Source organism: Anolis carolinensis, unplaced genomic scaffold (genome assembly GCF_035594765.1).
Source record: "Anolis carolinensis isolate JA03-04 unplaced genomic scaffold, rAnoCar3.1.pri scaffold_7, whole genome shotgun sequence".
NCBI lineage: Eukaryota > Metazoa > Chordata > Lepidosauria > Squamata > Dactyloidae > Anolis > Anolis carolinensis.
The window spans coordinates 11,640,982-11,665,207 of record NW_026943818.1 but is presented as its reverse complement, the minus strand read 5'-3'; the positions used below and the strand labels follow the sequence as shown (position 1 = coordinate 11,665,207).

The following is a 24,226-nucleotide window of genomic DNA, read 5'->3' as shown; positions in this document are numbered from 1 at the left end:
CGCAGGGTTCTATACTTCGCCCTTTAACAACACAACCGTTCAATGCTAAGGCTTCCCCGTCTGCGCAGGGTTCTATACTTCTCCCTTTAACAACACAACCGTTCAATGCTAAGGCTTCCCCGTCTGCGCAGGGTTCTATACTTCTCCCTTTAACAACACAACCGTTCAATGCTAAGGCTTCCCCGTCTGCGCAGGGTTCCATGCTTCGCCCTTTAACAACACAACCGTTCAATGCTAAGGCTTCCCCGTCTGCGCAGGGTTCTATACTTCGCCCTTTAACAACACAACCGTTCAATGCTAAGGCTTCCCCGTCTGCGCAGGGTTCCATACTTCGCCCTTTAACAACACAACCGTTCAATGCTAAGGCTTCCCCGTCTGCGCAGGGTTCTATACTTCGCCCTTTAACAACACAACCGTTCAATGCTAAGGCTTCCCCGTCTGCGCAGGGTTCTATACTTCTCCCTTTAACAACACAACCGTTCAATGCTAAGGCTTCCCCGTCTGCGCAGGGTTCTATACTTCTCCCTTTAACAACACAACCGTTCAATGCTAAGGCTTCCCCGTCTGCGCAGGGTTCCATGCTTCGCCCTTTAACAACACAACCGTTCAATGCTAAGGCTTCCCCGTCTGCGCAGGGTTCTATACTTCGCCCTTTAACAACACAACCGTTCAATGCTAAGGCTTCCCCGTCTGCGCAGGGTTCCATGCTTCGCCCTTTAACAACACAACCGTTCAATGCTAAGGCTTCCCCGTCTGCGCAGGGTTCTATACTTCGCCCTTTAACAACACAACCGTTCAATGCTAAGGCTTCCCCGTCTGCGCAGGGTTCCATGCTTCGCCCTTTAACAACACAACCGTTCAATGCTAAGGCTTCCCCGTCTGCGCAGGGTTCTAACTTCGCACTTTAACAACACAACCGTCCAATGCTAAGGCTTCCCCGTCTGCGCAGGGTTCTAACTTCGCACTTTAACAACACAACCGTTCAATGCTAAGGCTTCCCCGTCTGCGCAGGGTTCTAACTTCGCCCTTTAACAACACAACCGTTCAATGCTAAGGCTTCCCCGTCTGCGCAGGGTTCTATACTTCGCCCTTTAACAACACAACCGTTCAATGCTAAGGTTTCCCCGTCTGCACAGGGTTCTATACTTCGCCCTTTAACAACACAACCGTTCAATGCTAAGGCTTCCCCGTCTGCGCAGGGTTCTAACTTCGCCCTTTAACAACACAACCGTTCAATGCTAAGGCTTCCCCGTCTGCGCAGGGTTCTAACTTCGCCCTTTAACAACACAACCGTTCAATGCTAAGGCTTCCCCGTCTGCGCAGGGTTCTATACTTCGCCCTTTAACAACACAACCGTTCAATGCTAAGGCTTCCCCGTCTGCGCAGGGTTCTAACTTCGCACTTTAACAACACAACCGTTCAATGCTAAGGCTTCCCCGTCTGCACAGGGTTCTATACTTCGCCCTTTAACAACACAACCGTTCAATGCTAAGGCTTCCCCGTCTGCGCAGGGTTCTATACTTCGCCCTTTAACAACACAACCGTTCAATGCTAAGGCTTCCCCGTCTGCGCAGGGTTCTATACTTCGCCCTTTAACAACACAACCGTTCAATGCTAAGGCTTCCCCGTCTGCGCAGGGTTCTATACTTCGCCCTTTAACAACACAACCGTTCAATGCTAAGGCTTCCCCGTCTGCGCAGGGTTCTATACTTCGCCCTTTAACAACACAACCGTTCAATGCTAAGGCTTCCCCGTCTGCGCAGGGTTCTAACTTCGCACTTTAACAACACAACCGTTCAATGCTAAGGCTTCCCCGTCTGCGCAGGGTTCTATACTTCGCCCTTTAACAACACAACCGTTCAATGCTAAGGCTTCCCCGTCTGCGCAGGGTTCTAACTTCGCACTTTAACAACACAACCGTTCAATGCTAAGGCTTCCCCGTCTGCACAGGGTTCTATACTTCGCCCTTTAACAACACAACCGTTCAATGCTAAGGCTTCCCCGTCTGCGCAGGGTTCTATACTTTGCCCTTTAACAACACAACCGTTCAATGCTAAGGCTTCCCCGTATTTCCTACCTGCCTCAAGCCATGAGGAGAGGAGGGTAAGACATAAAGCGCTATCTATTTTTTTCTATCAGATGCCAGCTATCCACGTTGAGAATTACGGCATGAACTGCAGAATGTTTTCCAACTGTTTATTGATTTGCAATCGATCCGTATTCCTCCCGAGGCCACTTTCTCTCTCAATGCTTCCGTAGTTCACGCCGTATTTGGATGCCACCGATTGGTCTTATTGTTAGTTTTTCTCCCACTCCCGGCAGAGACTAGTTTGGCACAATGCTTATGTATTATTCAGCAGAGATAATGTCTACTCCGCAGCTCCAGTTGTATAAGGCCATGGAGGAAAGACTGATACCAAGAGTAGCTGCAAGATGGTTGGCATTAGTAGTCCAAACACAAGCAAAGTCTTCAGCTGTCCCACTCCCCATAAGTTGTGTTGCATTTTAATATGGGAAGCACTGAGTTGTAGTTCACCCACAACCTAATGCATTTTGTACAATTAAAAAATGAGTTTTTAAAATAACCTGGGCAATACTGGGGACCCAAGCTGCTGCTGCTGCTGCTGCTGCTGCTTCTTCTTCTTCTTCTTCTTCTTATTATTATTATTATTATTATTAGATGCAACGACATAGTCTGACACAGCAAACGAAATCTATATGCTGGATTTCGTATCACAAAATCACAAGTCAAACACTTCCCAAGTGTTTAGGACTGTGTGATGTATTGTTATTATTATTATTATTGTATGATACAGCAAACAAGATAGATATGCTGGATTTCGTATCACAAAATCACAAGTTGAACACTTGTTATTATTATTATTGTTATTGTTATTATTATTATTATTGACACAGCAAACACGATAGATATGCTGGATTTCGTATCACAAAATCACAAGTCGAACACTTCCCAAGTGTTTAAGACTGCATTATTATTATTATTATTTTATTATTATCATCTTTATTTCTACCCTGCCTTTCTTCCCATAGAGACTGAAGCAGCTAATAAATAAACAGACCTAATATACTCGAGTATAAGCCTAGTTTTTCAGCCCTTTTTTTAAGACTGAAAAGGCCCCCCTTGGCTTATATACTCGGGTGAGGGTCCTGGTTGGCTTATACTCGAGAATATATGGTACATATATTATTTTTCTCTATTATTGTTGCTACTATTACATTTATTTTACTCTATTTTTATTATTATTAATACATTTACTATTTCACTCTGATCTTATTATTATTGCATTATTATTTTACTCTCTCAGCTTATTTACTACTCTCAGCTTATACTGGAGTCAATGTTTTCCCAGTTTCCCAGGTTTTTTTTTGTGTGGTAAAATTAGGTGCCTCGGCTTATATCCGGGTCGGCTTATACTCGAGTATATACGGTAATGTAATTTTATTGGTATCTATTTTTATTTCTGAAATTTATCACCCTCGGCTTATACTGGAGTCAATGTTTTCCCAGTTTTTTTTTTGTGGTAAAATTAGGTGCCTCGGCTTATATCCAGGTCGGCTTATACTCAAGTATATACGGTAATACAGATACATTTTTTAAAAAAATCACACATCTGTGGGTTAAGCCGAGCTGGGAATCCCCAAAAACGGTTCTGACGAGCGACTTGTTTTCCCCAATGTTCAAAAGCGGCAATATCGCGACCACGTTCAGACAAGAGAAGCCGTTCAGCACTTTTATTATCTTGCCAGCCCCGCAGTTTTGATGCATTTTGAAAGGAAAACACCGAAAGGAGAAAGCCATGCATTATGCATTTTGCTCCTTTTGGGACACCAGGAAAGAAAAAGTGCAAATGTTGCTGAATTCATTTGCTAGCAAAAAAAATAAAATGCAGGGAAGGATCTGGGAGGATTGACGCTGCAGAAAGCATGCTCTCTCTCTCTCTCGTGATGAAATATTTATCCCGCAAATGTTGTCTCGGCAGAAGGGAGATGGGCAAGGAGGAAGGGGACGGTCCCATGTGGCCAGCCGGGAGGTGGTCAGGCGGAAAACACAGCAACACGGCTCACAAAATGAGCCACAAAGCCGTGGCTCCCTCCAGCTTCCATTCTCATTCTTTTAAATCTAGTTGCTAGGTGAAGTGGCCCTCTGTGGTGTCACAGGCTTGGCTTTTGCAAGGCGAAGGATTGACTGTTGCTAGGTGAAGTGACCCTCTGTTGCGTCACTGGATTGGCTTTTGCAAAATGAAGGATTGGCTGTTGCTAGGTGAAGTGGCCCTCTGTGATGTCACTAGATTACCTTTTGCAAGGTGGATGATTTGCATTTGCTAGGTGAAGTGGCCCTCTGATGTGACTGGATTGGCTATTGCAAGGTGAAGGATTGACTGTTTCTAGGTAAAGTGGCCCTCTGCGGTGTCACTGTAATGTCTATTGCAAGGGCTGTTGCTAGGTGAAGTGGCCCTCTGTTGTGTCACTGGATTGGCTTTTGCAAGGTGAAGGACTGGCTGTTGCTAAGTGAAGTGGCCCTCTGTGTTGTCGCTGGATTCACTGTTGCTAGGTGAAGTGGCCCTCTGTAGTGTCACTGAATTGTCTTTTGCGAAGTGAAGAATTACTGTTGCTAGGTGAAGTGGCCCTCTGTGGTGTCACTGGATTGGCTTTTGCAGAGTGAAGGATTACTGTTGCTAGGTAAAGTGTCCCTCTGTGGTGTCATTGGGTTGGCTTTTGCAGAGTGAAGGATTACTGTTGCTAGGTAAAGTGTCCCTCTGTGGTGTCACTGGATTGGCTTTTGCAGAGTGAAGGATTACTGTTGCTAGGTAAAGTGTCCCTCTGTGGTGTCATTGGGTTGGCTTTTGCACTTTTAAGGATTGGCTGTTGCTAAGTAAAGTGGCCCTCTGTGATGTCATTGGAATGGCTTTTGCAAGAGGAAAGATTGACTGTTGCTAGGTGAAGTGGCCCTCTGTGGTGTCACTGGGTTGCCTTTTGCAAGGTGAAGGGAAGCATCGCACCCCTTGCGAACCATATCCACATGCCTCCTCTCTAGCGCCTGACCTTTCGCTCAGCCGGAATTATAGTTTTTCGAACCTCGAGGGCTCGCAATTAGCCTTCGAAAACCGAAAGCGGAGTTTTCCAGGAAACTGAATCATACCCCCAAGGGCTGGCTTTGGCACTCTTTCTCCAACGCGAGCCCGCTTTGTTTGGAAGAGACACTGCAGGCAACGGATTTTCCTCCTTCGTTGCAGCAGCCACAACAACAACAACAACCCAAAAGGCAGTTGTCTCCCGGCAGTGTTTGCTTGGGGGCTCTTTGCCACACCGAGCATATCGATTCCTCTTTACACCTTGCGCAGCCGGGGAATGCGCAATGTATTTTTCAAAGCACCGGTGAGCAATTTGCTGCTTGAGCTGAAATGGAGCCAAAAGCAGCACTCCCACGTGGCCCGTTTGGAGCGCCAGTCACTGAACTGAATCCTCAAAGACCCTGTGTTTTCTGAATACGGGTGAACTACAACTCCCAGATTCCCAGGGCAATCACCCCAAAACCATCTCCCTTCAGGGAGATGGGGCGGGATATAAAAATAAAGTTTATTATTATATTTTATGATGACACAGCAAACAAGATAGATATGCTGGATTTCGTATCACAAAATCACAAGTTGAACACTTCCCAAGTGTCTAGGAATGTGTGATTATTATTATTATTATTATTATTATTATTATTATTATTATTATGATGACACAGCAAACAAGATAGATATGCTGGATTTCATATCACAAAACCACAAGTCGAACACTTCCCAAGTGTCTAGGACTGTGTAATGTATTTTCGGATGATGCGTGCAGATCCCAGTCGGGTGGCCTTTTGCAGTTGGCAGATCGTAATTTTGTCAATGTCTATTGTTTCCAAATGCCGGCTGAGATCTTTTGGCACGGCACCCAATGTGCCCATCACCAGTGGGACCACCTGCACTGGTTTGCCAGAGTCTTTGAAGTTCAATCTTGAGGTCCTGATAGCGGCTGAGTTTTTCCTGTTGTTTTTCGTCAATGCGACTGTCACCTGGGATGGCGACATCAATGATCCAAACCTTGTTCTTTTCCACAACTGTGATGTCTGGTGTGTTGTGTTCCAGAACTTTGTCAGTCTGGATTTGGAAATCCCACAGTATCTTTGATGCTCATTTTCCACGACCTTTGCTGGTTTGTGATCCCACCAGTTCTTTGCTGCTGGGAGGTGGTACTTGAGGCATAAGTTCCAATGAATCCTTTGGGCCACATAGTTGTGCCTCTGTTTGTAGTCTGTCTGTGCGATTTTCTTACAGCAGCTGACGAGATGATCCATGGTTTCGTCGGCTTCCTTGCAGAGTCTGCATTTTGGGTCATCAGCTGATTTTTCGATCTTGGCCTGAATGGCCTTTGTCCTGATGTCTTGCTCCTGGGCTGCAAGGATCAGGCCTTCTGTCTCCTTCAGGGTCCCATTCATGATCCAAACCTTTTTCTTTTCCCCAATGTAATGTCTGGTGTGTTGTGTTCCAGAACTTTGTCAGTCTGGATTCGGAAGTCCCACAGTATCTTTGCGTGCTCATGAATCATTTGGGCCACATAGTTGTGCCTCTGTTTGTAGTCTGTCTGCGCAATTTTCTTACAGCAGCTGAGGATATGATCAATGGTTTCATCAGTTTCCTTGCACAGTCTGCAGTATTATTATTATTATTATTATTATTATTATTATTATTATTATTGACAGGCTGGGTGGGCTGAGTAGGTTGCTAGGAGACCAAGTGGGCAGAGCTTAGCCTTCTAACTGGCAGCAATTGGATAAAAACAATTCTTCCTCTCCCTCTAATGAGGACTTTATTTTTCTTTTCTTTTTGTTGTATGAACGTAGAGGCAGATAATCTGTATTTTATAGGCAGTGTGGCAGATGCCTAAGTGAGACCTAACTCTGCCTGTCCCCTGGGCTGAGTGGGTTGCTAGGATACCAAGTGGGCAGAGCTTAGCCTTCTAACTGGCAGCAATCAGATAAAAACAATTCTTCCTCTCCCTCTAATTAGGACTTTATTTTTCTTTTCTTTTTGTTGTATGAATGTGGAGGCATGGATGAGGGGTTGTGCTGCCAAGTTTAGTGTTTCTGGAATGTGTAGTTTTGTTGTTTGTCCTAGGCCGAAATTTCATTACCCTTTTATATAGATTATAGTTGATCGTGGATATTTCCAACAGTTTTGCTGTTGTGTCTCTCTCATTGTCCCTCGATGCAACACGAGTTGTTGAAGGTTGCTGAAACTTTCCTGGTAGCAGATGATGGTACTTCTGGGATCTCGCGCCATCCCTGTCAACCTGGGCATCTTCTAGCAGAAAAATACAACACTCCGTATTCTTTTTTGCCAAGTGGAGTTGGCAGGAAAAGGCCCAAATTGAGCCCAAAGCTTCTGGGAGAAGCTATTTCGGTTCCAACAGCACTTCCGGGGGTGATGCAGTTTGACTTTGAGAATGGCACGTTTTTGCAAGGGGCGCATTTGCCGAAACCGGAGCGCGGCACACAAGCAGGGCAAAGCGAGAGCCGGCTGGCGTGAGTTACGGCATGTGACATTTCTAAAATGCTAAAGGCTTTGCGGAGCAATAAAGGAGAGGCAAACAAGGCACCGACGGAACAGGGATGATTATTACAGTTTCCATGTGTCTCGGTGACCTTTCCTTGAATCTGTGGTTGGGACGTGACAAAAAAAAAAAAGCAAGCTCTCGTTCGGGTTGAAAAAAATGCTGAGAAGCAGAATATTGTGCAGTCGTGTCTGGCTCGGAGGGTCGGTGCATGTTTTTGAACTGTTAGGTTGGCAGAAGCTGGGGCTAACAAGGGGAGCTCACCCCACTCCCCAAATTTGAACCGGCAACTTTTCTGAGACTTGTGACATGTAGGAATAATAATAATAATAATAATAATAATAATAATAATAATAATAATAATTTTATTCTTATACCCCGCCCCATCTCCCCAAAGGGAGATAAAAACAAGACAAGAAAACCAATGAAACCAATAATCAAACCATAAAAACAAGTCATATAAACACCACATAAAAGATAAAATGTTAAAATCATGGATTAGGAAAAAGTGCCTTTTCTGATAGATAGGCATGGGAACAAAAACCTGGGATTTATGATTACTAGACATGTCCAAAAAATCGTTTTGAATCGTATACCGGAATTATTTCGGATTGTTCTCGCTTTTTGATACGCATTCCGAGACATTGTCTCACAGCGCAGCCAGCAATGTAATTCGAACCATTGTTGGCCCATTCTCTAATTGTCTCTTAATGTTTCGTTAATTTTTTCCCCCCAAATTTTTTTAAATATATTTTTAAAAATATTTTAATTTTTTTTTGTTTCTTCAACCTACCTTGAATGGGAGCTTAGCGCAGCCTAACATGGCTGCTACTCCCCGACCAATCAGAAGCTTCCACGATGGACGCAAAGGTGTGGGCTAACGTCCTCTGCGTCCACATGGAAGATTGCCATACAAGTCCGGTGTGTAGCGATTGCGCATGCGCATCCGCCATTTTAGAAACATTTAGAATCATTACGAATTTTTGGAAATATTTGAAATTTTTGGGTGAAAAAAATCGGAAATACTTTCTATATCGAAGCGCCAGCGCCCCCTACTTTAGAAACGAGAATTGAAACATTTTTTTCATCGATCGGACATTCCTAATGATTACTTTGGGGACCCGGCGGTGCCCGGGTCATTTGAGAAGTGCAGTCTAGATCCAATGTCAGCTGGGTTCAGTGTGTGCGGGTGAACTACAACTCCCATATGCAAGTCCCTTCGTCCATGGTCCATCCCCCTCCAAACAGTGCCAGAGTGTAAAGTGGGTCACGGGGGCTCTGTGTGTCAAATTTGGTCTTGATCAGTCATTGGTGGGGGTTGCAGTGGTCTCAAGAAGTGAGTGAAGGTATTGCAAGTCCTATCATCCATGGTTTGTAAACCCACAAACCGAACCAGGACATGGATAAACTACAACTCCCATAAGAAGGACTCATCGTCCATGGTCCATCCACCTCTAAACAGCGCCAGGGTGTAGAGTGGGTCATGGGGGCTCTGTGTGCTAAGTTTGAATTTGTTCGGTCACTTGTGTGGGTCGCAGTCGTCTCAGGAAGTGAGTGAAGGTATTGTAAGTCCCATCATCCATGGTTTGTAGATCCACAAACCTCACCAGGATGTGGAGTCCAAACAGTGCCAGGGTGTAGAGTGGGTCATGGGGGCTCTGTGTGCCATGTCTGAATTCATTCAGTCACTTGTGTGGGTCACAGTGGTCTCAGGAAGTGAGTGAAGGTATTGCAAGTCCCATCATCCATGCTCCAAACTCTTCCAAACCTCAGCAGGATGTAGAGTGGGTCATGGGGGCTCTGTGTGCCAAGTTTTAATTTGTTCAGTCACTTGTGTGGGTCGCAGTGGTCTCAGGAAGTGAGTGAAGGTATTGTAAGTCCTATCATCCATGGTTTGTAGATCCACAAACCTCACCAGGATGTGGAGTCCAAACAGCGCCAGGGTGTAGAGTGGGTCATGGGGGCTCTGTTTGCCAAGTCTGAATTTGTTCAGTCACTTGTGTGGGTCGCAGTGGTCTCAGGAAGTGAGTGAAGGTATTGCAAGTCCCATCATCCATGTTTTGTAGACCCACAAACCGCACCAGGACATGGAGTCCATGGTCTATCCCCTTCCAAACAGCGCCAGGGTGTAGAGTGGGTCATGGGGGCTCTGTGTGCCAAGTTTGAATTTGTTCAGTCACTTGTGTGGGTCGCAGTGGTCTCAGGAAGTGAGTGAAGGTATTGCAAGTCCCATCATCCATGTTTTGTAGACCCACAAACCGCACCAGGACATGGAGTCCATGGTCTATCCCCTTCCAAACAGCGCCAGGGTGTAGAGTGGGTCATGGGGGCTCTGTTTGCCAAGTCTGAATTTGTTCAGTCACTTGTGTGGGTCACAGTGGTCTCAGGAAGTGAGTGAAGGTATTGCAAGTCCCATCATCCATGTTTTGTAGACCCACAAACCGCACCAGGACATGGAGTCCATGGTCTATCCCCTTCCAAACAGCGCCAGGGTGTAGAGTGGGTCATGGGGGCTCTGTGTGCCAAGTCTGAATTTGTTCAGTCACTTGTGTGGGTCGCAGTGGTCTCAGGAAGTGAGTGAAGGTATTGCAAGTCCCATCATCCATGGTTTGTAGACTCACAAACTGCACCAGGACATGGAGTCCATGGTCTATCCCTTTTCAAACAGCGCCAGGGTGTAGAGTGGGTCATGGGGGCTCTGTGTGCCAAGTCTGAATTTGTTCAGTCACTTGTGTGGGTCACAGTGGTCTCAGGAAGTGAGTGAAGGTATTGTAAGTCCCATCATCCATGGTTTGTAGACCCACAAACCGCACCAGGACGCGGAGTGGGTCATGGGGGCTCTGTGTTCCAAGTTTGGTCTTGATCAGTCATTGGTGGGGTTGCAGTGGTCTCAGGAAGTGAGTGAAGGTATTGTAAGTCCCATCATCTATGGTTTGTAGACCCACAAACTGCACTAGGACATGGAGTGGGTCATGGGGGCTCTGTGTGCCAAGTTTGGTCTTGATCAGTCATTGGTGGGGTTGCAGTGGTCTCAGGAAGTGAGTGAAGGTATTGTAAGTCCCATCATCCATCACCCACAAACTGCACTAGGACATGGAGTGGGTCATGGGGGCTCTGTGTGCCAAGTTTAAATTTGTTCAGTCACTTGTGTGGGTCGCAGTGGTCTCAGGAAGGGAGTGAAGGTATTGCAAGTCCCATCATCCATGCTCTAAACTCTTCCAAACCTCAGCAGGATGTAGTGTGGCTTATGGGGGCTCTGTGTGCCACGTTTGGTCTTGATCCGTCATTGGTGAGGTCGCAATGGTCTCAGGAAGTGAGTGAAGTTATTGCAAGTCCCATCATCCATGGTTTGTAGACCCACAAACCATACCAGGACATGGAGTGGGTCATGGGGGCTCTGTGTGCCAAGTTTGGTCTTGATCAGTCATTGGTGGGGTTGCAGTGGTCTCAGGAAGTGAGTGAAGGTATTGTAAGTCCCATCATCCATCACCCACAAACTGCACTAGGACATGGAGTGGGTCATGGGGGCTCTGTGTGCCAAGTTTAAATTTGTTCAGTCACTTGTGTGGGTCGCAGTGGTCTCAGGAAGGGAGTGAAGGTATTGCAAGTCCCATCATCCATGCTCCAAACTCTTCCAAACTTCAGCAGGATGTAGAGTGTGTCTCAAGTTAGTGATGAAGAGTGTGGCACTTTTGTGTGCAGGACCTTTTATACATTTTTCAACCGTGGTCAGTAGTTCGAGTCCTAACATTGAATGGCATGTGTGGTTTTGCTTGTGTTGTTTGTTAACCAATAACGCACTCTCTGCAAGACAATGAGACTTTGGTTTAGAGCTAAGAGGACGATTGTGACACCGAGCCGTGCCTCGCCCTTCGGGCTCGCGTGAAATCCCTCCCGAGGTTGACTGAACGTGCGAAAACGTGCAATCCCGTCCAGAAACTGGAGCCAGAACTGGGATACGTCAGCCTCGCCTCGCATTGCTGGGAACGTCTCCAACGCTCTCCACCCAAAGGAGGTCGGAGCAATGGGTGCCACGCTTGAGTCACTTTTTGGTTTGGACACACAACTCGACTCTTCGAAGGCACCGCAGGATGGAAACAATATCCTTGCGCGGTTGGGTTTTCTCTGCAAAAGTGACGGATTTTGCACATTGTTTGGTAGGCATGTCCGATCGATGAAAAAAATGTTTCAATTCTCGTTTCTAAAGTAGGGGGCGCTGGCGCTTCAATATACAAGGTATTTCCGATTTTTTCACCCAAAAATTTCGGATATTTACGAAAATTCGTAATGATTCTAAATGTTTCTAAAATCGCGGATGCGCATGCGCAATCGCTACACACCGGGCTTGTATGGCAATCTTCCATGTGGACGCAGAGGACGTTAGCCCCCACCTTTGCGTCCATCGCGGAAGCTTCTGATTGGCCGGGGAGAGCCAGCCATGTTAGGCTGCACTAAGCTCCCATTCTAGGTAGGTTGCAGAAACAAAATAATTTTTTTAAATATTTTTAAAAATATATTTTAAAAATTTTGGGGGGGGAAAAAATTAACGAAACATTAAGAGACAATTAGAGAATGGGCCAACAATGGTTCGAATTACATTGCTGATTACGCTGTGAGACAATGTCTCGGAATGCGTATCAAAAAGCGAGAACAATCCGAAATAATTCTGATATACGATCCAAAACGATTTTTTGGACATGTCTAATGAATAATAATGTAAATATCTCATATGCAGGATGTGTTTTCATTCACTGGACCAAATTTGGCACAAATATCCAATAAATACGCCCAAATTTGAATACTGGTGGAGGCGCTTGCGCAATCCGAAATACTTCCGATATACGATTCAAAAAGATTTTTTGGACATGTCTATTGTTTGGGGCTACCTGCTGTTTTCCACGCCGGCGATAAAGAGGCCGAGTTAACCTCTGTGGGCGATCTGTCTAGCTTGTCAACTCTTCTCATTAAGTAGATATTTTTTCTCTTGGTTTTTCTCCCTTCCCATCATTTCCTCCTCTTCCCGAAGGCCATGCAAATGTTTTGAGCTCTGCCCCAGGTTCGTGGAAGAGAGTGAGTGAGATCTATGATGTTTCCTGCCTCCACGTGAGACCTTGAGCTGGACGGATTAAGCGAAAGGCAGATTTAAGCCGCTTTCGGGGAAGCAGGTCTTGAATAGCAGGGTGTTTGCTCCTGGGCGAGGAGGTTGTGCGTTCCATCTGTTTCAATAAATCCGGAGGGGAAGATGAGTCCAAAAAGTGGCTCTGGTTGCGCCTTGATCAATACGTCGCTAAGATTTCTAGAGCTGAGATCTTGCATTGTGGATCTCATAACGACACGTGTATAAGTCTACGTCGTGTATAAGTCTACATCGTGTATAAGTCTACTTCGTGTACAAGTCTTCCTCGTGTACAAGTCTACCTCATGTACAAGTCTACCCCGTGTACAAGTCTACCTCGTGTATAAATCTACCTCGTGTACCAGTCTACCTTGTGTACAAGTCTACCTCGTGTACAAGTCTACCCCGTGTACAAGTCTACCTTGTGTATAAATCTACCTTGTGTACCAGTCTACCTTGTGTACAAGTCTACCTCGTGTACAAGTCTACCTCGTGTATAAGTCTACCTCAAGTATTAGTCTACCTCATGTATAAGTCTACCTCGTGTACAAGTCTACCTCGTGTACAAGTCTACCTCGTGTATAAGTCTACCTCGTGTATAAGCCTAGGACAGGTTTGGGGCTCAAAATTATGGATTTTGATATGAGCCAGAGACCATACCGAACCCCAGCAGTTCTGCATCTAGACCAAACTTGCCCAACATAACAGACTTTAAGTTCTGAGGGAGTTAACCAGGCCAGGCTGTGGTGCAGCTGGTTAGTAGCCAGCTGCAATAAATCACCACTGACCAAGAGGTCATGAGTTCGAAGCCAGCCTGGGTTGGAGTGAGTGCCCGACCATTAAAAATAGCCTAGCTTGTTGTTGACCTAAGCAACCCGAAAGTAGGAAATGTAGGTACTGCTTTATGCGGGGAGGCTAATTTAACTAATTTAAGTAAAGGTGAAGGTTTCCCCTGACATTAAGTCCAGTTGTGTCCGACTCTGAGGGTTGGTGCTGATCTCCATTTCTAAGCCAAAGAGCTGGTGTTGTCCATAGACACCTCCATGGTAGTGGAGAAAAGGTGCTGTCGTCTGGAAGAAAAATAAAATCTACCCTTGCGAGCCATCAAGGCTTGTTAAAGTGTCCGACCCTTATTATCTTGAGCGGCCCATAATGCCGCTCTGATCCTAACAAAGCCTGACGCGGAGGCTCTGAACTGTGGCTAAAAAGTCGGTCGACCGGCTGTATCCGGTGCAGAGCTGGAGGTCTTTTAACCCTTTGGAAAATTTTCTATTATTATCATTTTTTTAAGTAAAAGCTATTAGTAAAAGTTGGGCTCTGATGGACTGCCCAAGGCAAAAGAGGAGAGTGATGTTTTCAGGAGATGCTTCCGATCCTTTTTTTTTCCCGGACTGTTTTTGATCTCGGCTTTATTATTTCGGCACGTACTGTATTTCCAGCTTGTTTGGGTCTTCGGTAAGAAAAGGAAGCGTTGGAGGATTTTCTTCCCTTTCTCAAATGCTGTTAATGTAGGGCGACGGCCAACGGTACTTTGTTATTTCAGTATCCCGGGCGTTTGGAGAGCACAGTTGAATCGAAAGTATATTTATCAGGCTTTTAAAACCGCTGGAGACATTTGCTGACCATATGGCCAGCGCCTTCCTGCTGATTATCTGAAATATTAATGGTTGTGATTTGTATTTAGTTATTTATGCTCCTCTGGAGCCAATGGCAATTGTCTCGGCGTTTTGATCCAAGGACAGAATATGCCTTATGAAGATACAATCACAGAGTTGGAAAAGATCCTAAGCATCATCCAGAACAACCTCCTTAAATGGTAGATATTGTTGCACTCCAGGAAACCCCTAGGACCACATAAGAGTTCAAAGAAAACAATTTATTATAAAACACATAATATATATATATGAAAAAACAGAATATGAAGAGGTACTGCATATACTCAAGTATAAGCCCTTTTTAATGACTAAAAAAGCCCCCCGGGCTTATACTCGGGTGAGGATCCAGGTTGGCTTATATTTGGGTCAGCTTATACTCGAGAATATATGGTACATTTATTATTTTTCTCTATTATTATTGGTATTATTACATTTATTATTTTTCTCTATTATTGTTGCTACTACAGTAGAGTCTCACTTATCTAACATAAACGGGCCGGCAGAACGTTGGATAAGTGAATATGTTGGATAATAAGGAGGGATTAAGGAAAAGCTTATTAAACATCAAATTACATTATGATTTTACAAATTAAGCATCAAAACATCATGTTATACAACAAATTTGACAGAAAAAGTAGTTCAATACGCAGTAATGCTATGTAGTAATTACTGTATTTACGAATTTAGCACCAAAATATCATGATGTTTTGAAAACATTGATTACAAAAATGCGTTGGATAATCCAGAACGTTGGATAAGCGAGTGTTGGATAAGTGAGACTCTACTGTATTACATTTATTTTACTCTATTTTTATTATTATTAATACATTATTTCACTCTGATCTTATTATTATTATATTTATTATTTTACTCTATTTATTACTACATGTATTATTTTACTCTATTTATTATTATTTATTATTGATTTAAGGTGCTCCAAGTTGAGACCATTGCTTTCCATGGGATCCTATTGTTCTGCATCAAATTCCATAGGATACAAGAGACAGTGCTCCAGGTTAAGACCATTGCTTTCCATGGGATCCTATAGTTCTACATCAGACTCCTTAGGATAGAAGAGACAGTGTTCCAGATTGAGACTATTGCTTTCCATGGGATTCTATGGTTCTGCATCAAACCCCATAGAATACAAGAGACAATGATCCAGGTTAAGACCATTGCTTTCCATGGGATTCTATGGTTCTGCCTCGAACCCCATAGGATACAAGAGACAGTGCTCCAGGTCAAAACCATTGCTTTCCATGGGATTCTATGGTTCTGCATCACACCCCATAGGATTCAGGTTGAAACCATTGTTTTCCATGGGACCCTATTGTTGTGCATCAAACCCCATAGGATACAAGAGACAGTGCTCCTGGTTGAAATGATTGCTTTCCATGGGATGCTATGGTTATGCATCCAACCCCGTAGAATACAAGAGACAGTGATCCAGGTTGAAACCATTGCCTTCCATGGGATTCTATGGTTCTGCCTCGAACCCCATAGGATACAAGAGATAGTGATTCAGGTTGAAACCATTGCTTTCTATGGGATCCTATGGTTCTGCATCAAATTCAATAGGATACAAGAGACAGTGCTCCTGGTTGAAATGATTGCTTTCCATGGGATCCTATAGTTCTGCATCAAACCCCACAGGATACAAGAGGCAGTGCTCCAGCTTAAGACCATTGCTTTCCATGGGATCCTATAGTTCTGCATCAAACTCCATAGGATAGAAGAGACAGGGTTCCAGATTGAGACTATTGCTTTCCATGGGATCTTATGGTTCTGCATCAAACCCCATAGGATTCAGGTTGAAACCATTGTTTTCCATGGGGCCATATTGTTGTGCATCAAACCCCATAGAATACAAGAGCCAGTGCTCCAGATTGAAACCATTGCTTCCAATGGGATCCTATGGTTCTGCATCAAATTTCCATAGGATACAACAGACAGTGCTCCAGGCTGAAATGATTGCTTTCCATGGGACTCTGTTGTTCTGCATAAAACCCCATAGAATACAAGAGACAGTGCTCCTGGTTGAAATCATTGCTTTCCATGGGATGCTATAGTTCTGCATCAAGCTCCATAGGATACAAGAGATATTGCTCCAGGTTAAAAACCATTGCTTTCCATGGGATCCTATTGTTCTGCATCAAATTCCATAGGATACAAGAGACAGTGCTCCAGGTTAAGACCATTGCTTTCCATGGGATCCTATAGTTCTACATCAGACTCCTTAGGATAGAAGAGACAGTGTTCCAGATTGAGACTATTGCTTTCCATGGGATCCTATGGTTCTCCAGCAAACTCCATAGGATTCAGGTTGAAACCATTGTTTTCCATGGGACCCTATTGTTGTGCATCAAACTCCATAGGATACAAGAAACAGTGCTCTAGGCTGAGACCATTGCTTTCCATGGGACCCTATTGTTGTGTATCAAACCCCCTAGCATACAAGAGATAGTGCTCCAGGTTAAAACCATTGCTTTCCATGGGATCCTATAGTTCTGCATCAAACCCCACAGAATACAAGAGACAGTGCTCTAGATTGAAACCATTGCTTTCCATGGGATTCTATGGTTCGGCATCAAACCCCATAGGAGTCAGGTTGAAACCATTGTTTTCCATGGGACCCTATTGTTGTGCATCAAACCCCATAGGATACAAGAGACAATGCTCCAGGTTGAAACCATTGCTTTCTATGGAATCCTATGGTTCTGCAGCAAACCCCGTAGCATACAAGAGGCAGCACTCTAGGTTAAGACCATTGCTTTCCATGGTATCTTATGGTTCTGCTTCAGACTCTATAGGATAAAGAGACAGTGCTCCAGGTTGAAACCATTGCTTTCCATGGTATCCTATGGTTCTGCATCAAACCCCATAGGATTCAGGTCGCAACCGTTGTTTTCCATGGGAGCCAATTGTTGTGCATCAAACCCCACAGAATACAAGAGACAGTGCTCCAGGTTGAAACTGTTGCTTTCCATGGGATCCTATAGTTCTGCATCAAACTCCATAGGATTCAGGTTGAAACCATTGTTTTCCATGGGACCCAATTGTTGTGCATCAAACCCCACAGAATACAAGAGACAGTGCTCCAGTTTAAAACCATTGCTTTCCATGGGTTGCTATAGTTCTGCATCAAACTCCATAGGATACAAGAGACAGTGCTCCAGACTGAAACCACTGCTTTCCATGGGATCTTATAGTTCTGCATCAAATTCCATAGGATACAAGAGCCAGTGCTCCAGGTTGAAACCATTGCTTTCTATGGGATCCTATGGTTCTGCATCAAACTCCATAGGATTCAGGTTGAAACCATTGTTTTCCATGGGACCCAATTGTTGTGCATCAAACCCCACAGAATACAAGAGACAGTGCTCCAGTTTAAAACCATTGCTTTCCATGGGATGCTATAGTTCTGCATCAAACTCCATAGGATAGAAGAGACAGTATTCCAGATCGAAACCATTGCTTTCCATGGGATCTTATGGTTCTGCATCAAACTCCATAGGATAGAAGAGACAGTGTTCCAGGTTGAAATGATTGCTTTCCATGGGACTGTTGTTCTGCATGAAACCCCATAGAATGCAAGAGACAGTGCTCCAGATTGAAACCATTGCTTCCAATGGGATCCTATGGTTCTGCATCAAACTCCATAGGATACAAGAGACAGTGCTCCAGGTCAAAACCATTGCTTCCAATGGGATCCTATGGTTCTGCATCAAACGCCATAGGATACAAGAGACAGTGCTCTAGGTTGAGACCATTGCTTTCCATGGGACCCTATTGTTGTGCATCAAACTCCATAGGATACAAGAGACAGTATTCCAGACCGAAACCATTGCTTTCCATGGGATCTTATGGTTCTGCATCAAACTCCATAGGATAGAAGAGACAGTGCTCCAGGTTGAAATGATTGCTTTCCATGGGACTGTTGTTCTGCATGAAACCCCATAGAATACAAGAGACAGTGCTCCAGTTTAAAAGCATTGCTTTCTATGGGATGCTAGACTCCTGTTGATGCCCTGGCACAAGAGTCCTGTTGTCTCCTTGTGCAGTGCTGGGTCAATTTGTGCGTGCGACCATCCGACGTTGTTTACGACAGCCGTGCCATGTGTCATCCCCAATCACAGTCAAGCTCGGGTTGGGCGACGGAGCAATCATATCCAAGTGACCATTGGGTTGGCACTGTCACGACACAACGGGTGTCCGCTTGATTTTGTTGAGGACAATACCTTGCCTTGAGTGTTTAATTCGATTATTCCATGGATCGTTGTAAAAGGCACCAGACTTGCGCAAATCCGACTAAATCAGTGGCTTTTTAATTTTCAACATGATTCGCGTATCCGTTTTTTTGGATACGTTTTCCGGGCTGTATGGCCATGTTCCAGAAGCATTCTCTCCTGACGTTTCGCCCACATCTATGGCAGGCATCCTCAGAGGTTGAGAGGTCTGTTTGAAACTAGGCAAGTGGAGTCTATCTATCTATCTATCTATCTATCTATCTATCTATCTATCTATCTATCTATCTATCTATCTCTCTCTCTGCTCTGGTCATGTTCCAGAAGCATTCTCTCCTGACGTTTCGCCCACATCTATGGCAGGCATCCTCAGAGGTTGAGAGGTCTGTTTGAAACTAGGCAAGTGGAGTCTATCTATCTATCTATCTATCTATCTATCTATCTGTCTATCTATCTGCTCTGGTCATGTTCCAGAAGCATTCTCTCCTGACGTTTCGCCCACATCTATGGCAGGCATCCTCAGAGGTTGAGAGGTCTGTTTGAAACTAGGCAAGTGGAGTCTATCTATCTATCTATCTATCTATCTATCTATCTATCTATCTATCTGCTCTGGTCATGTTCCAGAAGCATTCTCTCCTGACGTTTCGCCCACATCTATGGCAGGCATCCTCCGAGGTTGTGAAGTCTGTTGAAAACTAGGCAAGTGGGGTTTAGCTCTCCCTGGGTAGGAGAAAGAACTCTTGTCTGTTTGGAGCAAGTGTGAATGTGGCAATTAGCCAGCTTGATTAGCATTGAACAGCCTTGCAGCTTCAAAGCCTGGCTGCTTCCTGCCTTGTTCGGAGGTGTTAGCTGGCCCTGATTGTTTCCTGTCTGGAATTCCCCTGTTTTTTTTTTTGTTTTTTTGTTTTTTTAAGTGCTGTTCTTTATTAATTGTTCTGAATCTAGAGTTTTGTAATACTGGTAGCCAGATTTGGTTCATTTATCAATAGCTTCTCTGTGTCGTCTGACGTGGTTGTGAACGTGGTCCAGCATGTCTGTCTTCTCAAATAATATGCTGTGTCCAGGTTGGTTCAATAAGTGCTCTGCTATGGCAGACTTTTCTGGTTGGATTAATCTGCAGTGCCTACCATTAAAAAAAATTATTTATGATTTTAACATGTACGTAAAGAGAGAACAGCGAAAAAATAGAATAAAAGTTGGGAAACTTATTATTTCCTCGTAAGTCAAGCATCTCAATGTTATTTTTCTTGTCCTTAGGTGATCTCCGCGGTCTCTCGGCTGTCGTACCACACCATTGCACAGAACAAGGGAATTAGGTAAGAAATAAAATTCAGCTATTTTAAATTTTGCTATTTTATAGAATCCCAGGAATTGCAGTTTGTCAAGTCCCTGTCCCTATTGGCTAGGGAATTATAAGTTTATAACTCTTTCCCAAAGTGTTGGAACATGTGGTGGCGCAGCGGGTTACACTGCTGAGCCGCTGAACTTGTGGACCAAAAGGTTGGCGGTTCGAATCTGGAGAGCGGGGTGAGCTCCTGCAGTTAGCCCCAGCTTTTGCCAACATAGCAATTTGAAAAATGCAAATGTGAGTAGATCAATAGGTACCGCTCCGGCGGGAAGGTAACAGCACTCCATGCAGTCATGCCAGTGGCCACATGACCTTGGAGGTGTCTACGGACAACACCGGCTCTTCGGCTTAGAAACGAAGATGAGCACCAACCCGCAGAGTCAGACATGTCTGGACTTACTAAAGGTTGCATTGTACGAGGGTTGAATGAAAAGTAATGCCTCCACCTTCGTAAATCCTCAACAGATGGCAGTACTGGTCTGCGGCAGGTCCTGGCTTGTTCAGTAGATTCTCCGCTACAGTTAGTTCCATTTGGCGGGAAGCCTTAGCATTGAACGGTTGTGTTGTTAAAGGGCGAAGTATGGAACCCTGCACAGATGGTTGGTCGATGCAACTTAAGCAACATGCAGTCATTGAATTCTTGACAGAAGAAGGTGTCACCACAAAGCATATTCACTAGAGAATGCAAGCTGTTTATGGTGATCGTGCTGATGTAAGTCCTGTGCGTCGTTGGGCAAGTAAGTCTAAAGATGTTGAGGTCGGAACATCTGACTTGCGTGACAAACAAAGAGTTGGACGTCCTGTGACAGCCATCCCCGAGTTTCTCAAGCAAAAGGTGGACAGATTGATTCGGGACGATAGTCGTATCCCTCAGAGAGAAATTTCAAGCATAATCGGCATTTCACAAGAACGTGTGGGTCACATGATTGCTTTGCTTGGCCATCAGATGTTGAGAAAACTGTGAGACGCCGGTTGCGGGAACAGAGTGTCGACTTCTTCCGTAAACTTCTTTCATTGGCAGAAATGTATCCAATTGTCTGGTGATTCTTATGTGGAAAAGTGAACAGAGCACGTTCTGAGGATTATTTCTTCATTTGATTTATTAAAATACTCCCATCCAAACCCAAGTAACGAAGGTGGAGGCATTACTTTTCATTCAACCCTCATAGTGTAGGGGCTTGTCTAAGTTCAAGACCTTGAGGGAAGGCTCTTAGGCAGGGGTCCCCAAACTAAGGCCCGGGGGCCGGATGCGGCCCTCCAAGGTCATTTACCTGGCCCCCACCCTCATTTATAATATAATATTTTTATATCAGTTTTAATAATATAATATATTGTATATACATATAATATTGATAAGAATATTATCATTTTATACAATATAATACTAACAATAATACAATATAATAATATTAATTATATGTTATATATTACATACAATATTACAGTATAGTGGTATAGTTCAATATAGTATAATGCTAATATTGGGCTATGCTAATAATATAATATATTGTACTAGCTGTGCCTGGCCACGCGTTGCTGTGGCGAAGTCTGGTGGTATGGGAAATAAAGTATTGAGGAATTGGTGGTAGTTAAGGTCAAGGGTCCCCTGGGCTGAATGGGTTGCTAGGAGACCAAGTGAACAGAGCTTAGCCTTCTAACTGGCAGCAATTGGATAAAAACAATTATTCCTCTCCCTCTAATTAGGACTTTATTTTTCTTTTCTTTTTGTTGTATCAACCTAGAGGCATGGATGAGGGGTTGTGCTGTCAATTTTCGAGGTTGTGGGGTGTTTACTTTTGTTGTTTTGTCCGCTGCCGTGATGCCATCACTCTTTTATATATATAGATGTACATACAGCTGCTCTGAGTTCCCTTCGGGGTGAGAAGGGTGGGATATAAATGTAGTAAATAAATGTAGTAAATGAATAAATAAATAATTTTGGACTTAGGCTCGCCCAAAGTCTGAAATGACTTGAAGACACAACAACAACAACAACAACAACAACCCTAATTAACCTGACTATCTCATTGACCAGAAGCAGGCCCGACGCTTTCTATTGAAATCCTGATAGGTTTATATTGGTTAAAAATATTTTCAATTTTAAATATTGTATTGTTTTTCATTGTTATTGTTGTTTTGCACTACAAATAAGATATGTGCTTTAAAAGTTTGAGGACCCCTGCTCTTAGGGTTTCACAGCATTGAGCCTTGGCAGTCCAAGTGGCATCGAACGGCATCCGTTCAAACGTCAGATGCACACAAAGTCCGATTGACAGAAGACCTCAACTGGCTTTGCAACAAACTTGTGCAATTTTGGATTGCCCAAACAAATCCGAAATTCTGTGCTGTGCAAACTTCAACCTTCGTCCCTTCCAGTAAACATTCCCGCTGGTTGCGTTGGATCTTCTGCCAGGAGAGATGAAAGAGGAACATTGCTTCTCTCTTCTGTCCGCAGCCCGAGTGTGACATCCTTCCTTCTCACTGTGATCTACAAAGAATATCCCATTGCGAGCCAAAACCACAAAAGGCGTATCCACACTGTCAAATTGATGCAGTTTAACACCGTTTCAACAGCTGGGAAATGGTGGGAGTTGTAGTTTAGCAAGGCACCAGAAGGCTCAGGACCTTGTCAAGTGACAATGGCAATGCTTAACTTCCTTTTTGTTTACGAGTTTCACTCAGTGCACTTTGCCCAGCTCATTTTTATGTTTTGATTGCTGTGTTTTTCATGTATTTTATAATGATTGTGATTTTTTAATGCCTTTTAAATTTATTGGTGTGTTTTTGTATTTGATATTTGTATTTGATATCACTGTATGCTGGTTTTATATCTGTGTGCCGCCCCGAGTCCCTCTGGGGAGATGGTGGCAGGGTACAAAAATAAAATTATTATTTTATTATGACACAGCAAACAAGGTAGATATGCTGGATTTCATATCACAAAACCACAAGTCGAACACTTCCCAAGTGTCTAGGACTGTGTAATGTATATTATTATTATTTTATTATGACACAGCAAACAAGATAGACATGCTGGATTTCATATCACAAAACCACAAGTCGAACACTTCACAAGTGTCTAGGACTGTGTAATGTATATTATTATTATTTTATTATGACACAGCAAACAAGATAGACATGCTGGATTTCATATCACAAAACCACAAGTCGAACACTTCACAAGTGTCTAGGACTGTGTAATGTATATTATTATTATTTTATTATGACACAGCAAACAAGATAGATATGCTGGATTTCATATCACAAAACCACAAGTCGAACACTTCACAAGTGTCTAGGACTGTGTGATGTATATTATTATTATTTTATTATGACACAGCAAACAAGATAGATATGCTGGATTTCATATCACAAAACCACAAGTCGAACACTTCACAAGTGTCTAGGACTGTGTAATGTATATTATTATTATTTTATTATGACACAGCAAACAAGATAGATATGCTGGATTTCATATCACAAAACCACAAGTCGAACACTTCACAAGTGTCTAGGACTGTGTGATGTATATTATTATTATTTTATTATGACACAGCAAACAAGATAGATATGCTGGATTTCATATCACAAAACCACAAGTCGAACACTTCACAAGTGTCTAGGACTGTGTAATGTATATTATTATTATTTTATTATGACACAGCAAACAAGATAGATATGCTGGATTTCATATCACAAAACCACAAGTCGAACACTTCACAAGTGTCTAGGACTGTGTAATGTATATTATTATTATTTTATTATGACACAGCAAACAAGATAGACATGCTGGATTTCGTATCACAAAACCACAAGTCGAACACTTCACAAGTGTCTAGGACTGTGTGGTGTATTTTCGGATGATGCGTGCAGATCCCAGTAGGGTGGCCTTTTGCAGTTGGCAGATCGTGATTTTGTCAATGTCTATTGTTTCCAAATGCCGGCTGAGATCTTTTGGCACGGCACCCAGTGTGCCCATCACCACCGGGACCACCTGCACTGGTTTCTGCCAGAGTCTTTGGAGTTCAATCTTGAGGTCCTGATAGCGGCTGAGTTTTTCCTGTTGTTTTTCATCAATGCGACTGTCACCTGGGATGGCGACATCAATGATCCAAACCTTGTTCTTTTCCACAACTGTGATGTCTGGTGTGTTGTGTTCCAGAACTTTGTCAGTCTGGATTCGGAAGTCCCACAGTATCTTTGCTTGCTCATTTTCCAATACTTTTGCAGGTTTGTGATCCCACCAGTTCTTTGC

At 43.8% G+C, this 24,226-nt stretch overlaps 1 protein-coding gene across 5 annotated transcripts in view; it reads left to right on the top strand.

Annotated features, from left to right (window-relative positions):
* vav2 (vav guanine nucleotide exchange factor 2) overlaps positions 1 to 24,226 on the top strand; it is a 130,830-nt gene that overhangs the window by 60,148 nt on the left and 46,456 nt on the right. For all 5 annotated transcript variants that reach the window (XM_062959697.1, XM_062959698.1, XM_062959699.1 and 2 more), the window contains one exon: positions 19,881 to 19,939. In XM_062959697.1, coding sequence (XP_062815767.1) covers positions 19,881 to 19,939 — 59 coding nt within the window. The remainder of the gene's footprint in view (positions 1 to 19,880; positions 19,940 to 24,226) is intronic.